General features: G+C 48.8%; 3 protein-coding genes across 3 annotated transcripts; 2 read left to right on the plus strand and 1 right to left on the minus strand.

The window, feature by feature from the left end:
• The first annotated feature begins 1,619 nt into the window (after nucleotides 1–1,619).
• FOBCDRAFT_213275 (uncharacterized protein) lies at nucleotides 1,620–3,009 on the plus strand. The gene has a single exon (XM_031194589.3). The coding sequence runs from the start codon at nucleotides 1,830–1,832 to the stop codon at nucleotides 2,889–2,891; it is 1,062 nt and encodes a 353-aa protein (XP_031029327.2). The 5' UTR covers nucleotides 1,620–1,829; the 3' UTR covers nucleotides 2,892–3,009.
• FOBCDRAFT_174860 (ubiquitin elongating factor core-domain-containing protein) lies at nucleotides 3,010–9,656 on the minus strand. Its single transcript, XM_059608495.1, has 7 exons — nucleotides 7,867–9,656; nucleotides 7,023–7,077; nucleotides 5,949–6,679; nucleotides 4,737–5,900; nucleotides 4,597–4,689; nucleotides 4,179–4,544; nucleotides 3,010–4,128 (listed from the first exon to the last, which is right to left on the minus strand). Exons 1-7 carry the CDS (start codon nucleotides 9,450–9,452, stop codon nucleotides 3,237–3,239), a joined length of 4,887 nt encoding a protein of 1,628 aa, XP_059466625.1. The 5' UTR covers nucleotides 9,453–9,656; the 3' UTR covers nucleotides 3,010–3,236.
• Nucleotides 9,657–11,478: 1,822 nt separating this feature from the next.
• FOBCDRAFT_174863 (uncharacterized protein) lies at nucleotides 11,479–14,925 on the plus strand. Its single transcript, XM_031194594.3, has 4 exons — nucleotides 11,479–12,790; nucleotides 12,838–13,139; nucleotides 13,190–13,505; nucleotides 13,550–14,925. Exons 1-4 carry the CDS (start codon nucleotides 11,819–11,821, stop codon nucleotides 14,732–14,734), a joined length of 2,775 nt encoding a protein of 924 aa, XP_031029332.2. The 5' UTR covers nucleotides 11,479–11,818; the 3' UTR covers nucleotides 14,735–14,925.
• Nucleotides 14,926–15,603: the final 678 nt, after the last annotated feature.

Raw genomic sequence — 15,603 nt, forward strand, 5'->3', positions numbered from 1 at the left:
GACAGATAATGTATCCAAGAGGCGTTCGAGATTGTGTGGATTCTATTGGAGGGAAATCACACGGAGACTTATATCCTTTTCAGATCAGAAACACGACTGGGCCGTCCATTCTCGACAGCAAAGGCCGAGTTGGATGACATTCCGGACCTGCCTGTCGGACGAAACTCATCAATGGCACGCGTTTGGGTCCCTACATCTCATCATGGCGGCACAGATCCAACCAACCCCCCGCAATGTCTGAAACTGAGCCATGTAGTAGTGTCCCTACGAAGTCGGGGAACCGGTCTTTTCCACCTCTGTTGTTAGGAATTGATATTTCCGAGAATCCGAAAATCCAACGTGAAGCGTGTTCCATTATCCATAATGCCATATTGCCTGTTGGGAAGAGAGAGAAGCTACTGTAGATAGCGCATGTCACCCTACAGATGTCGTGAATCCTTATGCACATCCGATTGTGATCATGGGAACTGTTCCGATTCGCACCGTTACAGTGATTGACGGATAAGATGCTACATGTCCTTACGAGGGTAGCAACCTAGCTGAAAGCTGAGGCGAGTCAAGATCAGAGGACCATCCTCCCTTCTCGGCGTGCACGCATACGGCTCCTACAGTAGGGAACGATAAGCCGGCAATTCTAGCCAGTAAGTTGCTGTCAATCGATTCTCCTGACACCCACATTCTTTGAGCCCATGCTCGGGAGGACACAAAACGCCTTGGCATCGAGACGGAAGAATACTACATCATCATCGCTAATACTAAGCTGGTACAGAAGCCCGCGCAGATTTTGGCGATACCTAACACGGAACCCAGAGCGAGGCAGGAAAAACTTGAAGTAATCAATATGAGAGAAATGTCTCTCAAACTTTGCTTGGCGTTTGAGAGTGCTGAGATGTGGATTTGGGACCCGCAAGTCATCGATATCCCAGCCTGTCTGTTCCTGAGGTTGTAGTGTACTGTGCTCTACTGGACAGGGTTCCTTTGCTTTTGGCGCGGGTGTCGGAACGGGAGTGCGTCCCTATTCCTGGAAATGGATGGTTCAGGGGTGGCACGATAAGCCGCTGTTGATAGTCAAGTGACGGTCAAGACTCAAGACACTCAAGAGGCTGGCATCTGAGGAGGAAATGAGAAGAAGCCTCTTAAGGTGGAGAGACTTGTGCAGTCTCATGCCGTGGAGTTGCAGAAAAAAGTGAATCACCATGGCCCAACCCAACAGACGACTAGGCACAAGACGTAGGATGCTAATTGACCACTAGGCCGGGACTAGTACCCGAGGACAGCACTTGATGCGATGATCAGTGGACTTTGAAAGGAATTTCAATTAAGAGTATGGCAAGAGATTCCGGCACTCATTTCAGTCCACGGATCCCATGTCGACCTATGCCACTATGACAAGTCGCTTACCAAGCTTGCCAAGCAAGATACCTGTCTCAACACGTCGAGATCAACCAAGATACTATAACGACCATTTGAGCGACGGAATACTACTTTGTCTACGGACACAGAATACGCACATGCAATTAATATATCTACCTATGCTGGATATACTTCCCGAGATCACAATGAATGAAACCACAAGCAATGAATGACTTTGACGGGGCCGGGAGCTCCCGCAACTCTACGTGCTTTTATTGGACGAGATGCTAATCAATCTGGGCCTGGGCCTATCGAGTTCCATTGTCAAAACTTGATCAATCGGTGCGAATAATTCGAATTCTCCACAGTCTGATTGCCTCTGTCTCTTTGGTGAAGGTGAACAAAAAGAAGAAAGACTCGAGTGATAATCCCAAGAACTCACCAAGACGAAATAAACTTGATCGGCAAAGATCAATATGTGCAATTCTCAGTTCCACAGCTTCCTCAAGGCTTTGCCAAAGGTCGAGCAGCATCTTCATATTGAGGGAACTCTTGAGCCTGAGCTTCTCTTCTCCCTCGCTGAGAAGAACGGGATCAAATTGCCAGAAGATCCTGTCTATGAGTCGGCTGATAAGTTGCGAGAGCGCTATGGAAGATTCACATGTCTCGATGACTTCCTGCACTACTACTACCTCGGGATGAGCGTGCTTATCACCGAAAACGACTTTGAGACTCTTGCGTACCAGTATTTCCAGCGCGCTGCGAGCGAAAAGGTTCGACATGCTGAGATCTTCTTCGATCCTCAGGCGCACACCGCTCGAGGTGTCAGCTACGACACCGTCGTCGCGGGACTTACAGCCGCCAAGCGTCGTGCTCAGAAGGAGTTGGGTATTACTGTCGAGCTGATTGTCTGTATTCTTCGCCATCTGCCTGTTCCCGAGTCTCATGCTCTTGTCGATACTCTTCTGGACCGCGGCCACTTCAACGATGGCACCCTGACAGGCTTTGGCATGGTCTCGAGCGAGAAGGCGTTCCCTCCTGAGCTCTTCACCGAGGTCTATGCCCGTGTTGCAAAGACTGGTACTCATCTCACCACTCACGCCGGCGAGGAAGCACCTCCTTCTTTCATCACTGCCTCACTTGAGCATCTGAAGGTTTCGCGCATCGACCACGGTCTCGCAGCCGCTCAGGATCCCGAACTCCTCAAAAGACTGGCTGCCAACCGCACCCTCTTGACTTTCTGCCCCTGGTCAAACGTAGCTCTCTGCAACCTGCCCGAACTCGCCGACGCCCCTGTGCGCAAGTTCCTCGATGCTGGCGTCCTCTTCAGTGTCAACAGTGACGATCCTGCTTACTTTGGCGCCTACGTCCAGGAAGTCTACTGCCGCGTCCAGGATACCTTTAGCCTCTCCGTTAAGGACTGGGCATGGATCGTCCGCGGTGCCGTTGAGGAAAGCTGGTGCTCTGATGAGCGCAAGCAGGAGATTCTCAAAGAGCTGGAGCAAGTGTTGGAAGAGTACAAGGATTTGAAGGCGTGAGCTGTGATTCAAAAGTCAAGAAGGCGTTGGGGATAGCGGAAGGGATACGGTAGAAATACCCCGATGTGTATGTAGATAGGACGGTTAACTGGAAATGCAACTCGCTATATTTCCGACGAACAAGATATTTATCATGTAAAAATGCGCTGCAGTTCCTGAACCGCTGTTTGTCATCATACCTGATCTGTCATCTCATGTAAACTGTCCCTTCTAAGCAGACCATTTCTCCGTGCTCACGCCATGAGCGAAGTGAAGTACACATGCACCATCCCCGATCTTCGACAGACAACAGAACACGTCTAATCACATAATTCCCCTTTTTCAAAACCATTCTCTTGCATGATCTTAACCCTCTGTGGTATCCATGACATCGCTCTTCAACTTGTCCTTGGCAGCTTGCACCCGCTCCTCTCGCCACTGCTCAATCCTCTCCTTTAGTTCCGTTTGTGGAATTGCATCATCGATAGTCATGGCTTGTCTTGTGAAAGGATCCTTAGGATCGCTTAGGAGATGCTGGACAATGGTTGATCGGTCAACAATATGCTTACTGGGTAGCAAGACAGGATCCTTCATGAGATCACCCATGATGGGGTCCTCAAACTCGGCAGGGATGTCACCCAGGTCGAGTTCCGCTTGGTCGAGGAGTGTCTTGGCGTCGACAAACTTCACCCTGAGCTTGTCCCAGCGAGCAACATCGGCAGGATCCTTCTGGTGCTTGGAGATGAGAATGCGTGAAACGCGCTCCAGCACTTCAGGCTTGTAAGATCGACCATCTGCAGCAACGGCGTCAATGAAGACTGGTGAGTTGCCGAGGTTGAGATAGATGTCGACAATGTCTGAAATGATCTGGATAGGGCGGAAGTGGTACTTGTCTCTGTTAGAGACACTGAGCTCGGCAGCCGCCTTCTTTCCCGCTAACGTCTCCAGGTTGTAGTTGAGCATGCTTGCCAGACGAGACACAATTTCGGGCATAGTGAAGGCTTCACTCATAGCCTCTGTGAAAAGCTTCATCATCTCAAGCGTCTCGTTGGCCAACTGCATGAAAGACGTGGCCTGGTTAGCCAGCTGTTGCATCTCCTCCTCCTTCTTCTGGCGATCCTCTTGTGGTATTGACGGATCTTCAAGTTCCTTCTCAATAGCACGAATCTTGGGGAACTTGGTTAAAGCTTCATCCAAGACATAAGTAGCATCGTTCAACAACATGTTGACAAATTGAACAAAGAACTGCTTGTTGACTCTGTAGTGGTGTTAGTAACATCTCAAAAAATGACTTTGGGGGTTACTGACCGACTCTCCCGTGTCAATTGTCGCTTGTAGTGGTCGTTGACCCAAACACATTTGATCACTTGGAAGATCTCGTATCGAATGTTGAACTTGTCATAGAAAGCAGAATCCGCGCCCGTTGACTCGCACTCGATGTAAAATTTCATCAAGCCCTTGAGAAGATGATCATTGGCAAACTTGCTGCCAACAAGCTGATCGCCCAGAACACCTCGCTTGAGATGCATCAATGGCCAAGTCGCCGAGAAGAGTAGTGAGACCAATGAGGACTTGAGGTACGGGTTCTTGATGTACTCAGTTGAGCGGAGAAATGTTACGCAAAGCGCAATCATTTCATCGCCAACAGCGCTGGGGAGAATCTTAGGTAGCCACCTGTTAAGTTGTTAGTTGAGGCCTCTGTCGAATGTCAGCATGGTGGACGAACCTAAATATGAACTTAAAATTGTCCACGATATTCTGTAGCGTATACTCTGGAAGACATGAGAATACATCTGACTTCTCCGCAGGAAGGGGGAGTCTACAGTTGTCAGTATCATCATCCATATTGTGCGCCAGGACACATACTGTATCTCCTTCGACTCTTGGCCAGGCTTGTACTCTGATCGAGTCACCAAACGAAGCAACCACACAGCCACAATGCGCATGAAACGCAATGAAGTGCTCTGCATCCGTTCATCAAGCAGGACACCTTCGATGGAAAGCTTGACAGCAATGCTCTTCTCGAGAGCATCGACGTGCCTCTGAACAGCCTTGTCATATTGTTGAAGTTGGACAGGATTGTTCACGAACTTGATACGATCTGCCTCCATAATCTTGACTCTCTTCTCCAGATACTTTATATCCCTGTCCAAATTCTTCAGTTGGGAGTTGCAGGCTTCACTTCCATAGTGATGCGCTGCTAGGGTCAAGAAGAAAGCCTCCGAGATGAAGTTGGTTTCACCAGGGATCTTGTTCGCATAGAAAGAATCCGCGTATGACTGGTCTGCGTTCAGCTTTGTCTCATCGCTGATATTTATCCGTGGTTGCTTTCGGAAATAGTTGTCATCAATCTTGTTTACTTTGCTGAAATCCATATCCATGAAGGGTTCGCAAAATCGGTCTAGAATCGTGGTCACGTTAATCATAAATCCGTTGGAAGCAACCTCTCTAGGGTCAACTTGTAGTGCCCTCCTCTTGTGATTTGAGTTCATGATGTAGGCGAACCAGTCCAGGGTTCGAGATCTGGTCTCCTGGCCGGCGCGGATAAAGGCGTTTGTGATCGCGAAAAGATCATCTTGGTGTGTCCTCAGCACCATTCGCAAAGCGTCTTGTGAGTTTGCGATTCTACCCTTGTCAAGACCACGAGCCCCAGGGAAATAGCTCTTGATGACTTCATTCTGAAGTGGTGAGATGCGGAAGAACGGACCCAAGAGGGTGTGCTTTTCGATTCCAGCAGCTGACTGAGCCATGGTGAAGGTTGGGTGTTTGGCGAGGTTCACGATTAGAGGAGGGAATCTGGTGTACGTCAACATGGCCTGGATATACGGCTTGTAATCCTGGTCCATAGAGATTGTACCCAGCTTGCTGCTGATTTGAACCATGGCATCGTTGAACAAAGCAGGGAAAGCCTCGTCGTCATCGAATCGCTTGATAGCTTCCTGTATGAAGTTGAAGCAAAGGCCGTTCTCGTCCTGCACGCCCTTCAAGAGGTATGGCATGAGTGTATCATGCTTAGGGTTCGGTGATCGGCTACATGAGGCGTCAGGATTATATCTTCGACGCGGTGAAATTGCTTACCCATAGAGATCCGGCATGGTCAGGGCAAACAAGCAGCCGCTCATACACAAACGCTTGGCCTCTTCATGCACCTCGAACTTTGGACCCTCTGTTCCCTTGAACTGGAGCGAGGCTTTCACAGCACGCTTCCAGCATGGCAAGAAGTAGTTCATGAGAGGCTTATCATGGGGATAGCTGCTGGCCGCCTCCATAAGCGCTTGATCTAGCGTGTTCACGGACAGCTTCAAAGGCTCCCCGGACTCGTTCAGTTCTTCGTTTAGGTTCGGGAGGAATGTCAGCCGTTGGCCACTGCTGTTGACCATGTTATGCGGGTCCACAGTGATGCGGAAGATCTGTGACAATGTTCGGTCGGCATAGGATTCGTCGGACTCGGGTTGAGTGGTGGATGGCTTGGGGGAGGGTCGATCCGCTGGAACGACGTCGTCAATCTCAGATGCCAGTCTTTTACGATTCACAGAGGAAGTACCTGTTGAACTCGACGGCTCCGCCTTCACCCCTAGCTTGTCGAAGGGGTTCGGGCTGGAAGATGCCGGCGGAGCGGCGGAAGTGACGTTGATCTTGGGCCGTGATTCAGCGGATGCGGGCTGCGGGTGCGGGTGCGGCTTCGGCGTTGACGTGCGCGAGGGGTTCGACGATTCGGAATCGGGAGCCTTGTTCTCATCTGACTTGGCAGACACAGGCGTTGATGTCCCTAGCTTGGCGAGACGTCTCGCGCGGATCTGAGGTCCTAGCTTAGCATAAAGTCCCCATCATGAGCACTGTTGGCGCAACTTGCCTGTTCCATCTTCTCCTTGTCTGGGGCATCGCCTCCAGCCCATGAGGGTTGCTCGTTGGGGTCCATTATAGCGATTACGAGTCAAAGTGCGGATGAAAAAGGAGGAGGAAGTGAAAAAAGACGAGAATTATGTTGAAAGAAAGAGGTTCAGATGGGATGGCGAGGCTGAGAGTGAGATGGACGAGATCTATGAGGTGTGGACCCAAGCCTCACAAAGACGTAGTACGGAGTACAGTTGATAATGATGAGCTTGGGGACCTGAGGGTGGGGGGATTCCAGGCAGAGCTGGGCCTAGGAACTTTGAGGTTCGAGGTGGGGCGGTGAGGCTTTAGTGGCTGCTTCTGAGCTGTGGCGCTGAAACTTTGGTAGCCTACTCGTGTAGAAGGACCTGGAAGAAATAGTCACTGAGGTATTGGTAATAGCATTGTTTCAAAGGATAGATGAAAACAGTTGAACAAAGAATATACCACTAGAGCCGTAAGATTTATGTTGGCCTGCCAAATCATCTCCCAAACTCCGCAGCACTCTTCTAAACTCCGCAATATAAAGTGGCTCGCTGTTTCTGAGCACTGATGGTCATGTCTAAGATGAGGTGATACAGAGTCGAGGATACAGCATCTGTATTTCCTGTATCATGATGAAGATCTAAGACTTGCATCTGATATTTTATAGAAGCTTCTCAAAAACCAATCAATCATGATGTGCTATTCTTAGGTTATTAAATGGTGAACTTATGGCAGTCTGCGTGAAAATTGCATCTTGCTGTCAAACTTTCATCTCTTATGATCAGGCTGCCTCCTCCTTAAAGTCAACGTCAAACATTTTCATGAATAGCGATGTATGTGAAAAAGAATGAAGTTCTAGACCCCTGACGTCAGGCCTTCAAGATCTTTAAGTGACGCAGTGTCATGTCTAAAATAGGCAATGTGTCACAAGAAGCATCCAAACACAGAAAACACACATGGATATCAAACCTGAGTCGTCTGATTAAAATAAATCTATGATAAAAGACTACCGCCGGTGCTCAATGAATCATAACCCTTTTCCGACTAAGCCTACGTGTAAATGCCGGGGTATTCCATAAACCATTACGCCAATAAAAGATTAAAAAGAAGAGTAGAAAAAGAAGCAAACACTAATCACAGACGGGGCAAATCTGTTCCTTCGACACTAGCTGACCGACGGCGTTCCGCGAGACGAGGGCCTTCTACCGACCTGTCCCTCTGCAAAGTTGCCGTGGATCCAGAGCTCGCGGCTGCTCTTATGCGGCCTTCTTCGCGGCTTCGGTTCAGGAGCCAGTTAACATGCATTCGAATCATGTTAATATTGTTTCGCAGTTCAGTTACCTCCTCGCGAATAGGCATGATTTGGTTGATAGTCCACATACTCTGCCGTGCCTCGAGGTGTGTTAGGTTCTGGTGAACTTCTTCGAAACCAGCGTCAAGGTCTTGGATTGTGCGGTTGTCTCCCATTACCGAGTCGCCCACACCCCGGCGACTGAGAGACGAGTTGAATTCTGTGATGCGTTGATTTGTCTCGTCCTGGCGAGTTTGGAGTTGCTGCACTTGTTGGCCGAGGTTGGTGTAGGAATCGATGATTTCTCGCTGTGAGCGAATTATCATGCCTGACGGGGTGTCTGGGTGGAATGCGCAAGCTAGAGTATGAGCATCCATTTGTCCGCGCATCGCACGAGCTGGACAACCAAGCTCGCTATATGGACAGTTGATGACAGCACCTTCGCATTCTAATTCGTCGTGTTCCTTGGTCTGGCTGCGATATACGAGCTTCCAGCATGTCTCACAGCGAGTTTTGCTGTTCGGACATGATAACAAATGCAGTTCGCGATCAGTAGCCTCGATTGTCACTTTGCAGTGTAAACATTTATCCTCCTTGTGGGGACAAGTATCATCTTCAGGTTTGGAACGTAATCTCTTGTCACAATCAGCGCCGGGGCAGGTGAAGTCCTTGAACCGGCATTCCGTCGAAGCATGTGTTTCGACTACCTCCCGACGAACTTCTGATTTGCAGCCTCGTGCATGGTAAGGGCACTTGACTTTGAGACTATTAAGCTGAGTGCGGATGAGCCGTGGTGCGCTGAAGCAGTTAGGCCAGGCCAAAGGCTCTCGGTCAATGGGACAGGCCGTTCCGGAAGGACTCGAGTCAATGCTTTGTCGCAAGCATCGATAGCAGAATGTATGATCGCAGGGAGTTGTAACCGGATCCACCAGAGGGTCATGGCAGATAGGACAGAGTAAATTAGCATCTGGTTCGTTGACATATGTCAAAGAATACATATCGAAGATGCAGTTTCCGCCATAACGTTTGGGAATTCCGAGAGAAGATGGGTGTGGAGGAAGCAGAGGTCCGGTTCGACGATCCGAGTTAACATTGGGTATCAAAAGACCCGAATATGAAGGATCAATTCTGGCCCTGACATCTTGTCTGACTTGCTGCGAGACTTGTGCTCCAACATAAAAAGTATCTGGCGAGGGCGGCCGAACGAGACTAGTGACGAGGTCGGGAGTTGGGGATGTGCGGCGAAGGTTGCGGCGGGCGAAGCGGCGAGCAGCCGCTGGACTCAAACGAATTCCATCATCGCTCGATTCGGAAGCAGAAGTCAAAAGAACAGGAACAGCCGTAGTCGGCGTAGGAGCGACAGGAGAAGTAGGAGTCGGCTGTCTCGAGTCTCGGAGGGTTGTAGCCGCGGCGGGAGGAGGAGTTGTGGCCATGATCGGAAAACGGGGGATATGACCGGATCAAAGAGAAGTCGAATAAGTTAGGACCAGATCGGAAAGAAATTGAGGACTTGAGGTCGAGACATGTATTCGTGGATTGTGTGCGTGCGCGACGTCGTGATGACGCTCATGGGCGGGGGAGTCGATGTTTTGATGAAGAAGGGAAGAAAGGGAGGATCTCGATGTGCGCATCAGGACCGTATTAGGCGGAGGCAAAGCCGAGGAGGCCATGCCATGGCCATGATGTGATAAGAGGTGTACTAACAATTTTAGCGAGAGAGTTTAGGAGGTAGCATTTTGGCGGGGTTGACAAAAAGAAGCGGATCAGGAGAGGAGCTTGGCTGTAGAAAAAGCAGGGGTCTTGTATACTACGCGCGAGTAGAATGATCAATTGAGGGTCTATAGAAGATCATTGGGGAATTAATTAGAGCCTATGTGATGATCATGCTGTGCTCTTTCCCTCTCTATTCTTGTTGTTTATAAAAAGTGTCTTTGTTTCTCGTGATAATTGCATCTCGATATCACCACCCAAATCATCCTCAGTTTCAGCTACTCCCGGGTCAGGGTCCTTGGCTCATTTTTTTTGTCGATTACATCATCGGTCTGTCATTTTCGCCTTACTTTTCTTTTCCCATACCGATATTGAGCATATCCCCGCCAACTGCCGACGACGAACCCTTTCTTCACCACATTGGGCTTGGTTGCACCGTTGACAGTGACAGTTTCAGGCAGGGCTTTCACATTCCAGAATCCACATGGACGAAGGAACAAGCTTCAGGCCAGGACCTTTAGTTAGAGGCCAACTCTCACTATCCACAGGTTGTCTTCTAACGGCTTTCCTCATTCCATATCCAGCGCCGTACCGTAAGCTACTGTACCGCTAACGTTGCAGTCCCACGTGGGTTTTACAACTCTCGATGAGTTCTCTGTGCTCTTGAACTGTGTGCGGTTCCGTAAGAAACTCCGAGATTTCCGGCTCCGCGATGCAGTTTGCAGTTTTTAGAGTTTGTTCAAAACATGGAATGGGCAATGGACAATACCGAGAAAAGAAAAGGGGAATGAATGCGTTAGGTTGGTTCACTACCAAAAAATGACGATCACTGGGTACCTTGCAGAAATAAGTGAAGCAAAACGGTCGTTGACTGACTCATGAAGGGTCTCAAAACAAGGCCGTTGCTGAACCAAGTGGAGGCTGTCAAATCTGTCAAAGCAGCATCAGGCATTTGTACCGAAACCTAGTTGCGCACTGACTGTATTGTCTGCATCGAAGTAAATCGAGGTATTGAATCAAGATACTCTTTTTAGAAGGTGCTCAGTTTTGAATGCCCGAAGATCAAGAAATGGACTGGGTCGTGATGATCCTTCGGCATTATGAGTCTGAATCAACCCGGGGCTATCCCACCCCTGGATACATCTCAGTCCAGGCGTACTATATTCCGAATCAGCCTGCGTTTCTGCCTTTTCTCTTGTTGAACCTCATCTTTTCTCCCTCGTCTCGTCCAGGCTCCCGCGAGGCATCTTCCCTGCTGACGTGGCAGAGATCAAGTCGCCTTTGATTCGTCTTGTTATCTGCAATACAACGTCAGACGATGCCACTACAGAAGGTGAACCAACGGCCTCAAAACTGAACAAAGCGGACTAGATCAGCCATTTCTGTCAACATGAGGCTGATAAAACCAAGTAATTCACTTCCTCGTGCTCTTCTGGGCATGCACCTGTTGCTCTAGTTCTGACTGTTGTATGTTGTAAATGGCCCCCAACTTGCTGCTTTTAGGGTAGGTCGCTTGGCTTGATCAACTCTGACGAACGATTTCAGCCTTATTTTTCACAACGAACCACGGTTTCGGCTGGAATCTGCAATCATCAGCGAATAATAGCTTACATCGCTTCTTTGAACACTGCCACTTACAAAGAGCCTTTCTTTCAACCGTGATTGTCCATGTCATCAACCTATCAGACCTCAAAGAATCCATCATCTTTCGACGTCTCCAGTTATTGTCGTTTGTTGCCTAATTAACTGTAACGCTTCCCGCTGCACTTCACCCACCTTTCAACCATCACTTCTGACACAGCCTTGTTCGCGATGCATATTGTAACCGACTCGTTACGGGTAGAGAGCGTAAAGTGGCGGCTTACAGGCCAAGATGCATGCACTGCACTTTCAGTATACTTTGCGCAATCCTATGTGCAACACGGCGATGCTGCTGTTACCTGGTGATCATCAACCAAACAGATCACTGCGTCTCTGACAAAGGCGTCCAATCGACCTTTACAAAGAAGACGCCTTGAGAGGCTATATAGGACCCCAATATTTCCCATGCACTTTAGACATTTCAAGTCCCGAAAATTAATTCTTAACCATGAAGCCAACTCCTCCTACTCCTGGCCAGCAGCCTACTCCTGCTAAGCCAAAGCGTAAACCTCTGAACCCTCAAGCTCTGGTTTCTAAGTTCTGGTCAAAGTATCATTCTAAGGCACCGGGAAAAGTCACTTCCATCTTTCCTCAGAGCCTGTATGAGTCACTTCTCACAGACGCCGACTCGTCTTATCCCAAGTCTCGCAATGCAGCGCAGAGCTATGAAGATGCTGCCAAAGAATGCCGTGCTCGAGTTAGAGCGATAGTTCGTGATTGTGAACGAACCAATGCCAAATTCAGCGACCCAGACTTTGACATTGAAACCGACTTTTCGTCTTACCAAGATAATTGTCTCAATGGTTTAATGGGGAGACGGTTTGAGGAGGACAGCAGTGATGACGAACCAGCGTCGTCCGAGAGGGGACCTAATATTCAGCGAATGAAGAAATATCGCAACACACGGAAGAAGGACGACGAGCTGGAGGACGACAAACCTGACATCAACAAGAACAACCTGCAAAGACGCATGTTCAACGGCAGGGACTATGGTTCTCGATACTCCAGACCAGGCTCAGTCCATCGCATTCCATGGATCTTCGAAAACCCTCAGTTCACAGTCGGCGGCTTCTCCAGTACAGACATCAAACAAGGTGCTGGTGGCGACTGTTGGTGGCTGGCTGCTCTCGCAACTATCGCCCATCGCAAAGATTTAATGAAGAAGATCTGTGTCGCAAAAGATGAAGAATGCGGTGTCTACGGCTTCGTCTTCAACCGCGACGGAGAGTGGATTTCGACTGTTGTTGACGATAACCTTTACTTGAAGCACAAGGACTTCGGAGAAGATACTGAAGTCTATGATGCAACGGGCAAGAAAGCTCGGCTTTACAAGACGCAGAAGCAAACTAACTCTGAGTCCTTGTACTTTGCCAAGTGTGAGGACCCTAACGAGACCTGGCTACCCTTGCTTGAGAAAGCTGTAAGTTGTCTCTTTAATATACTCAAGATAAAAACTGACGATTTCAGTTTGCAAAGGTTCATGGTGACTATCATGCTTTGGATGGTGGGTGGTCTGGCACTGCAGTCGAAGATCTCACAGGCGGCGTCAATACTGTGGTCGCTGGTAATAGAGTCCTTCGCAAGGAGAGACTATGGCGTGAGATGTTGGGATCCGACGGTGAAGATGGAGAATTCGTCTTTGGTTTGTCTGCCGGCGGTCCAGGAGAGGACCATAACAACGGAATTGTGTTGCGACATGCATACTCGATTCTCAAGGTGGCCGAAGTTGAAGACGAAGATGGCAACAAAGTCCGCTTGGTCAAAATTCGGTAAATATGACTTGCAGTTTTGGCTTGGCTCATACAACTGACACATACAGAAACCCCTGGGGACAGAAATCTGAAGATGGCCATGGCGAGTGGCATGGTCCATGGTCAGATGGCTCCAAGCAATGGACCCCTCATATGATTCGAAAGCTTCAGCATCAGTTTGGCGACGACGGAATTTTCTGGATGTCTTTCAGCGACATGCTCGATAACTTCAAGTGGATGTACAGAACTCGTCTTTTTGACGAGCGATGGACGGTAGCTCAACAATGGACAAGTGTTAGCATCTCTTGGCTTACCGGCTACCTTAAGAAGAAGTTTATCATCGAGGTCAAAGAAGAAGGCATGGTGGTTATTGTGCTCTCACAGGTATGCTGATCATTGGTGAAACCAACTCATACTGACAGTCTCAGCTTGATGAACGTTACTTCAAAGACTTGAAGGGGCAGTACGAATTTGTTCTGCACTTTTTGCTTAAGACAGCTGACGATAAGACACCCATCTGCTCGGTGCGTCCGGCTCATAAGTGGGATCGACGTTCGATCAATTGTGAGGTCGAACTCGAGCCAGGTACATATGAAGTTATCCCCAAAATTACGGCCGAGAGATATTATTGGCTTCCGACTGTCCAGAAGATGGTCAAGATGGGAGCCGACAGTAATCCGCAAAAATTACGCCAGATCGGTCTGCAATATGATCTCGCACATGCCAAAGGCGGAATCGTTGATGAGGATAAGGCCCTCCGCAAGAAGAAAGAACTCGAGAAGAAGAAGAAACTCAAGGGCAAGAAACAAGAAAAGAAGAAGAAACAGATGGCAGAAGCTATGGCCAGTATGGAGGCAGCGATGGTGCAGATGAGGAACGAGTATAATCGGTCTCTCAATGAGAAGGACACTGAAAAGGAGAAGCCCAAGAAAGAGAAAGAAAAGGAAAAAGAGGAGCCTACATCAAAGGAGGAGGATGAGGAAGAGCCTAGCAAGAAAGAGGATGATACTGCTGCCAAACTAGATAAGGCGCCGCCTGGATTTTGGCCAGAAGATTCTTCCAAGAGTGACTTGCAAGTCTCGACTCTTAGTGAAACACCAACCGAGCCAAAAGGGGACCCGTCTTCAGTTGATACGAGCCAAGAAACCGAGAGCAAGGGAAGAGGATCTGCAGACTCAAGTGATCTTACCACCAAATATTCATCTGCCAACCGCAGAGGCCCTCCATCTCTCGCAAACTCACCAATACCATCACGAGATCACAGTCTCCAACACAGCAGAAGAACAACCATGCAAAGCATAGACACAAACCCCGTCTTCACGCCTCCCACAGAACCAACCTCCGAATCGGACTTCGACAGCTCAGACTCGGCGTCCGTGTCCTCATCAGAGCCAGACGATAGTTCCTCGAGCTCAGACGACGATATGCTACCCACGTCGCTGTTTCCCCGACTCAAGCAGAAGAAGAAACAGCCGTGGAATGCCGTGTGCGTGATTGGCCTCCGCGTCTACGCTCAGCACGCGGGCATCAAGGTCCGTCTCGCTGATCAGAGGGGCGATGAGGCCACCGAGCTCGTGCCTCCAAAGGGGAGCCCTGCTAGTTTCGTGAGCTAGAAAAGGAATATGCCGCCTGATATACCGTTATTGCCAAGATTGTCTAACGTTGCGAGTCGTGAGACGTGGTGTTTGTGTTGATGACGGAGGTTTATATGTATATTCCACGAATAGGAGAATTATTCGTACCAAAGCAACAAATAGGATTTAACAGCACTCTTCTCAGTCATGTTTTTAGCATAGCGGTTTTACTTGTCATATATCAGAAAGAATGAATACTTTGACTTCTTTTTTTCTCTCTTCGCTAAGCTTCAGTGTGGATAACACTATTCCTCGAACTGAGTTATACCCGAGACGCAATTTAACTACAACGCAGTCCGAGTCAGACATGATCAGTTGATAGAAAACGAAAATGGCTTTGACAATTAAATCAATCAAGTTTATTTACTACATGATCTACAGCCGTCGTATCTCCATGCGTTCCACATTGACTACTACTTCGGATTTGCCTACCGTCACACAAAGAAACGTGTGGCCCATTGTTTCTCAGTGAAACTGAGCGTATAAATGAGCCCCGAACTAGCATAAAAAGCGTCCACCAAAAAGTAGTACTAAAATGTCTCATCCTTTTTGTCCAGCTCTAAACTTCAGACGCCGTTTCAACCGCACGGCCCAAGCCGCTGTTTCATCTGTCCTCGTCCCGTTTCACCATCCAAGCTCACCCCTACCAAGTCACCCTTGAGACTTACATGAACGATCTACGAGATGGTTCCCAGCCAGGGTTGTTGAGTAATGGCATGGCAATGGAATGATCTGAGGTGAGGCTCACCGTCGTGAGAGATTGATAGAACCTCGGAAGCCTTTCCAACTCGGGAAGACCTTGCGGATGAAGTACGAGGTTTGGATGAATCTATCACGATCCAGGGTTG

The sequence above is a fragment of the Fusarium oxysporum genome, chromosome I (genome assembly GCF_013085055.1).
Source record: "Fusarium oxysporum Fo47 chromosome I, complete sequence".
NCBI classification, from domain to species: domain Eukaryota; kingdom Fungi; phylum Ascomycota; class Sordariomycetes; order Hypocreales; family Nectriaceae; genus Fusarium; species Fusarium oxysporum.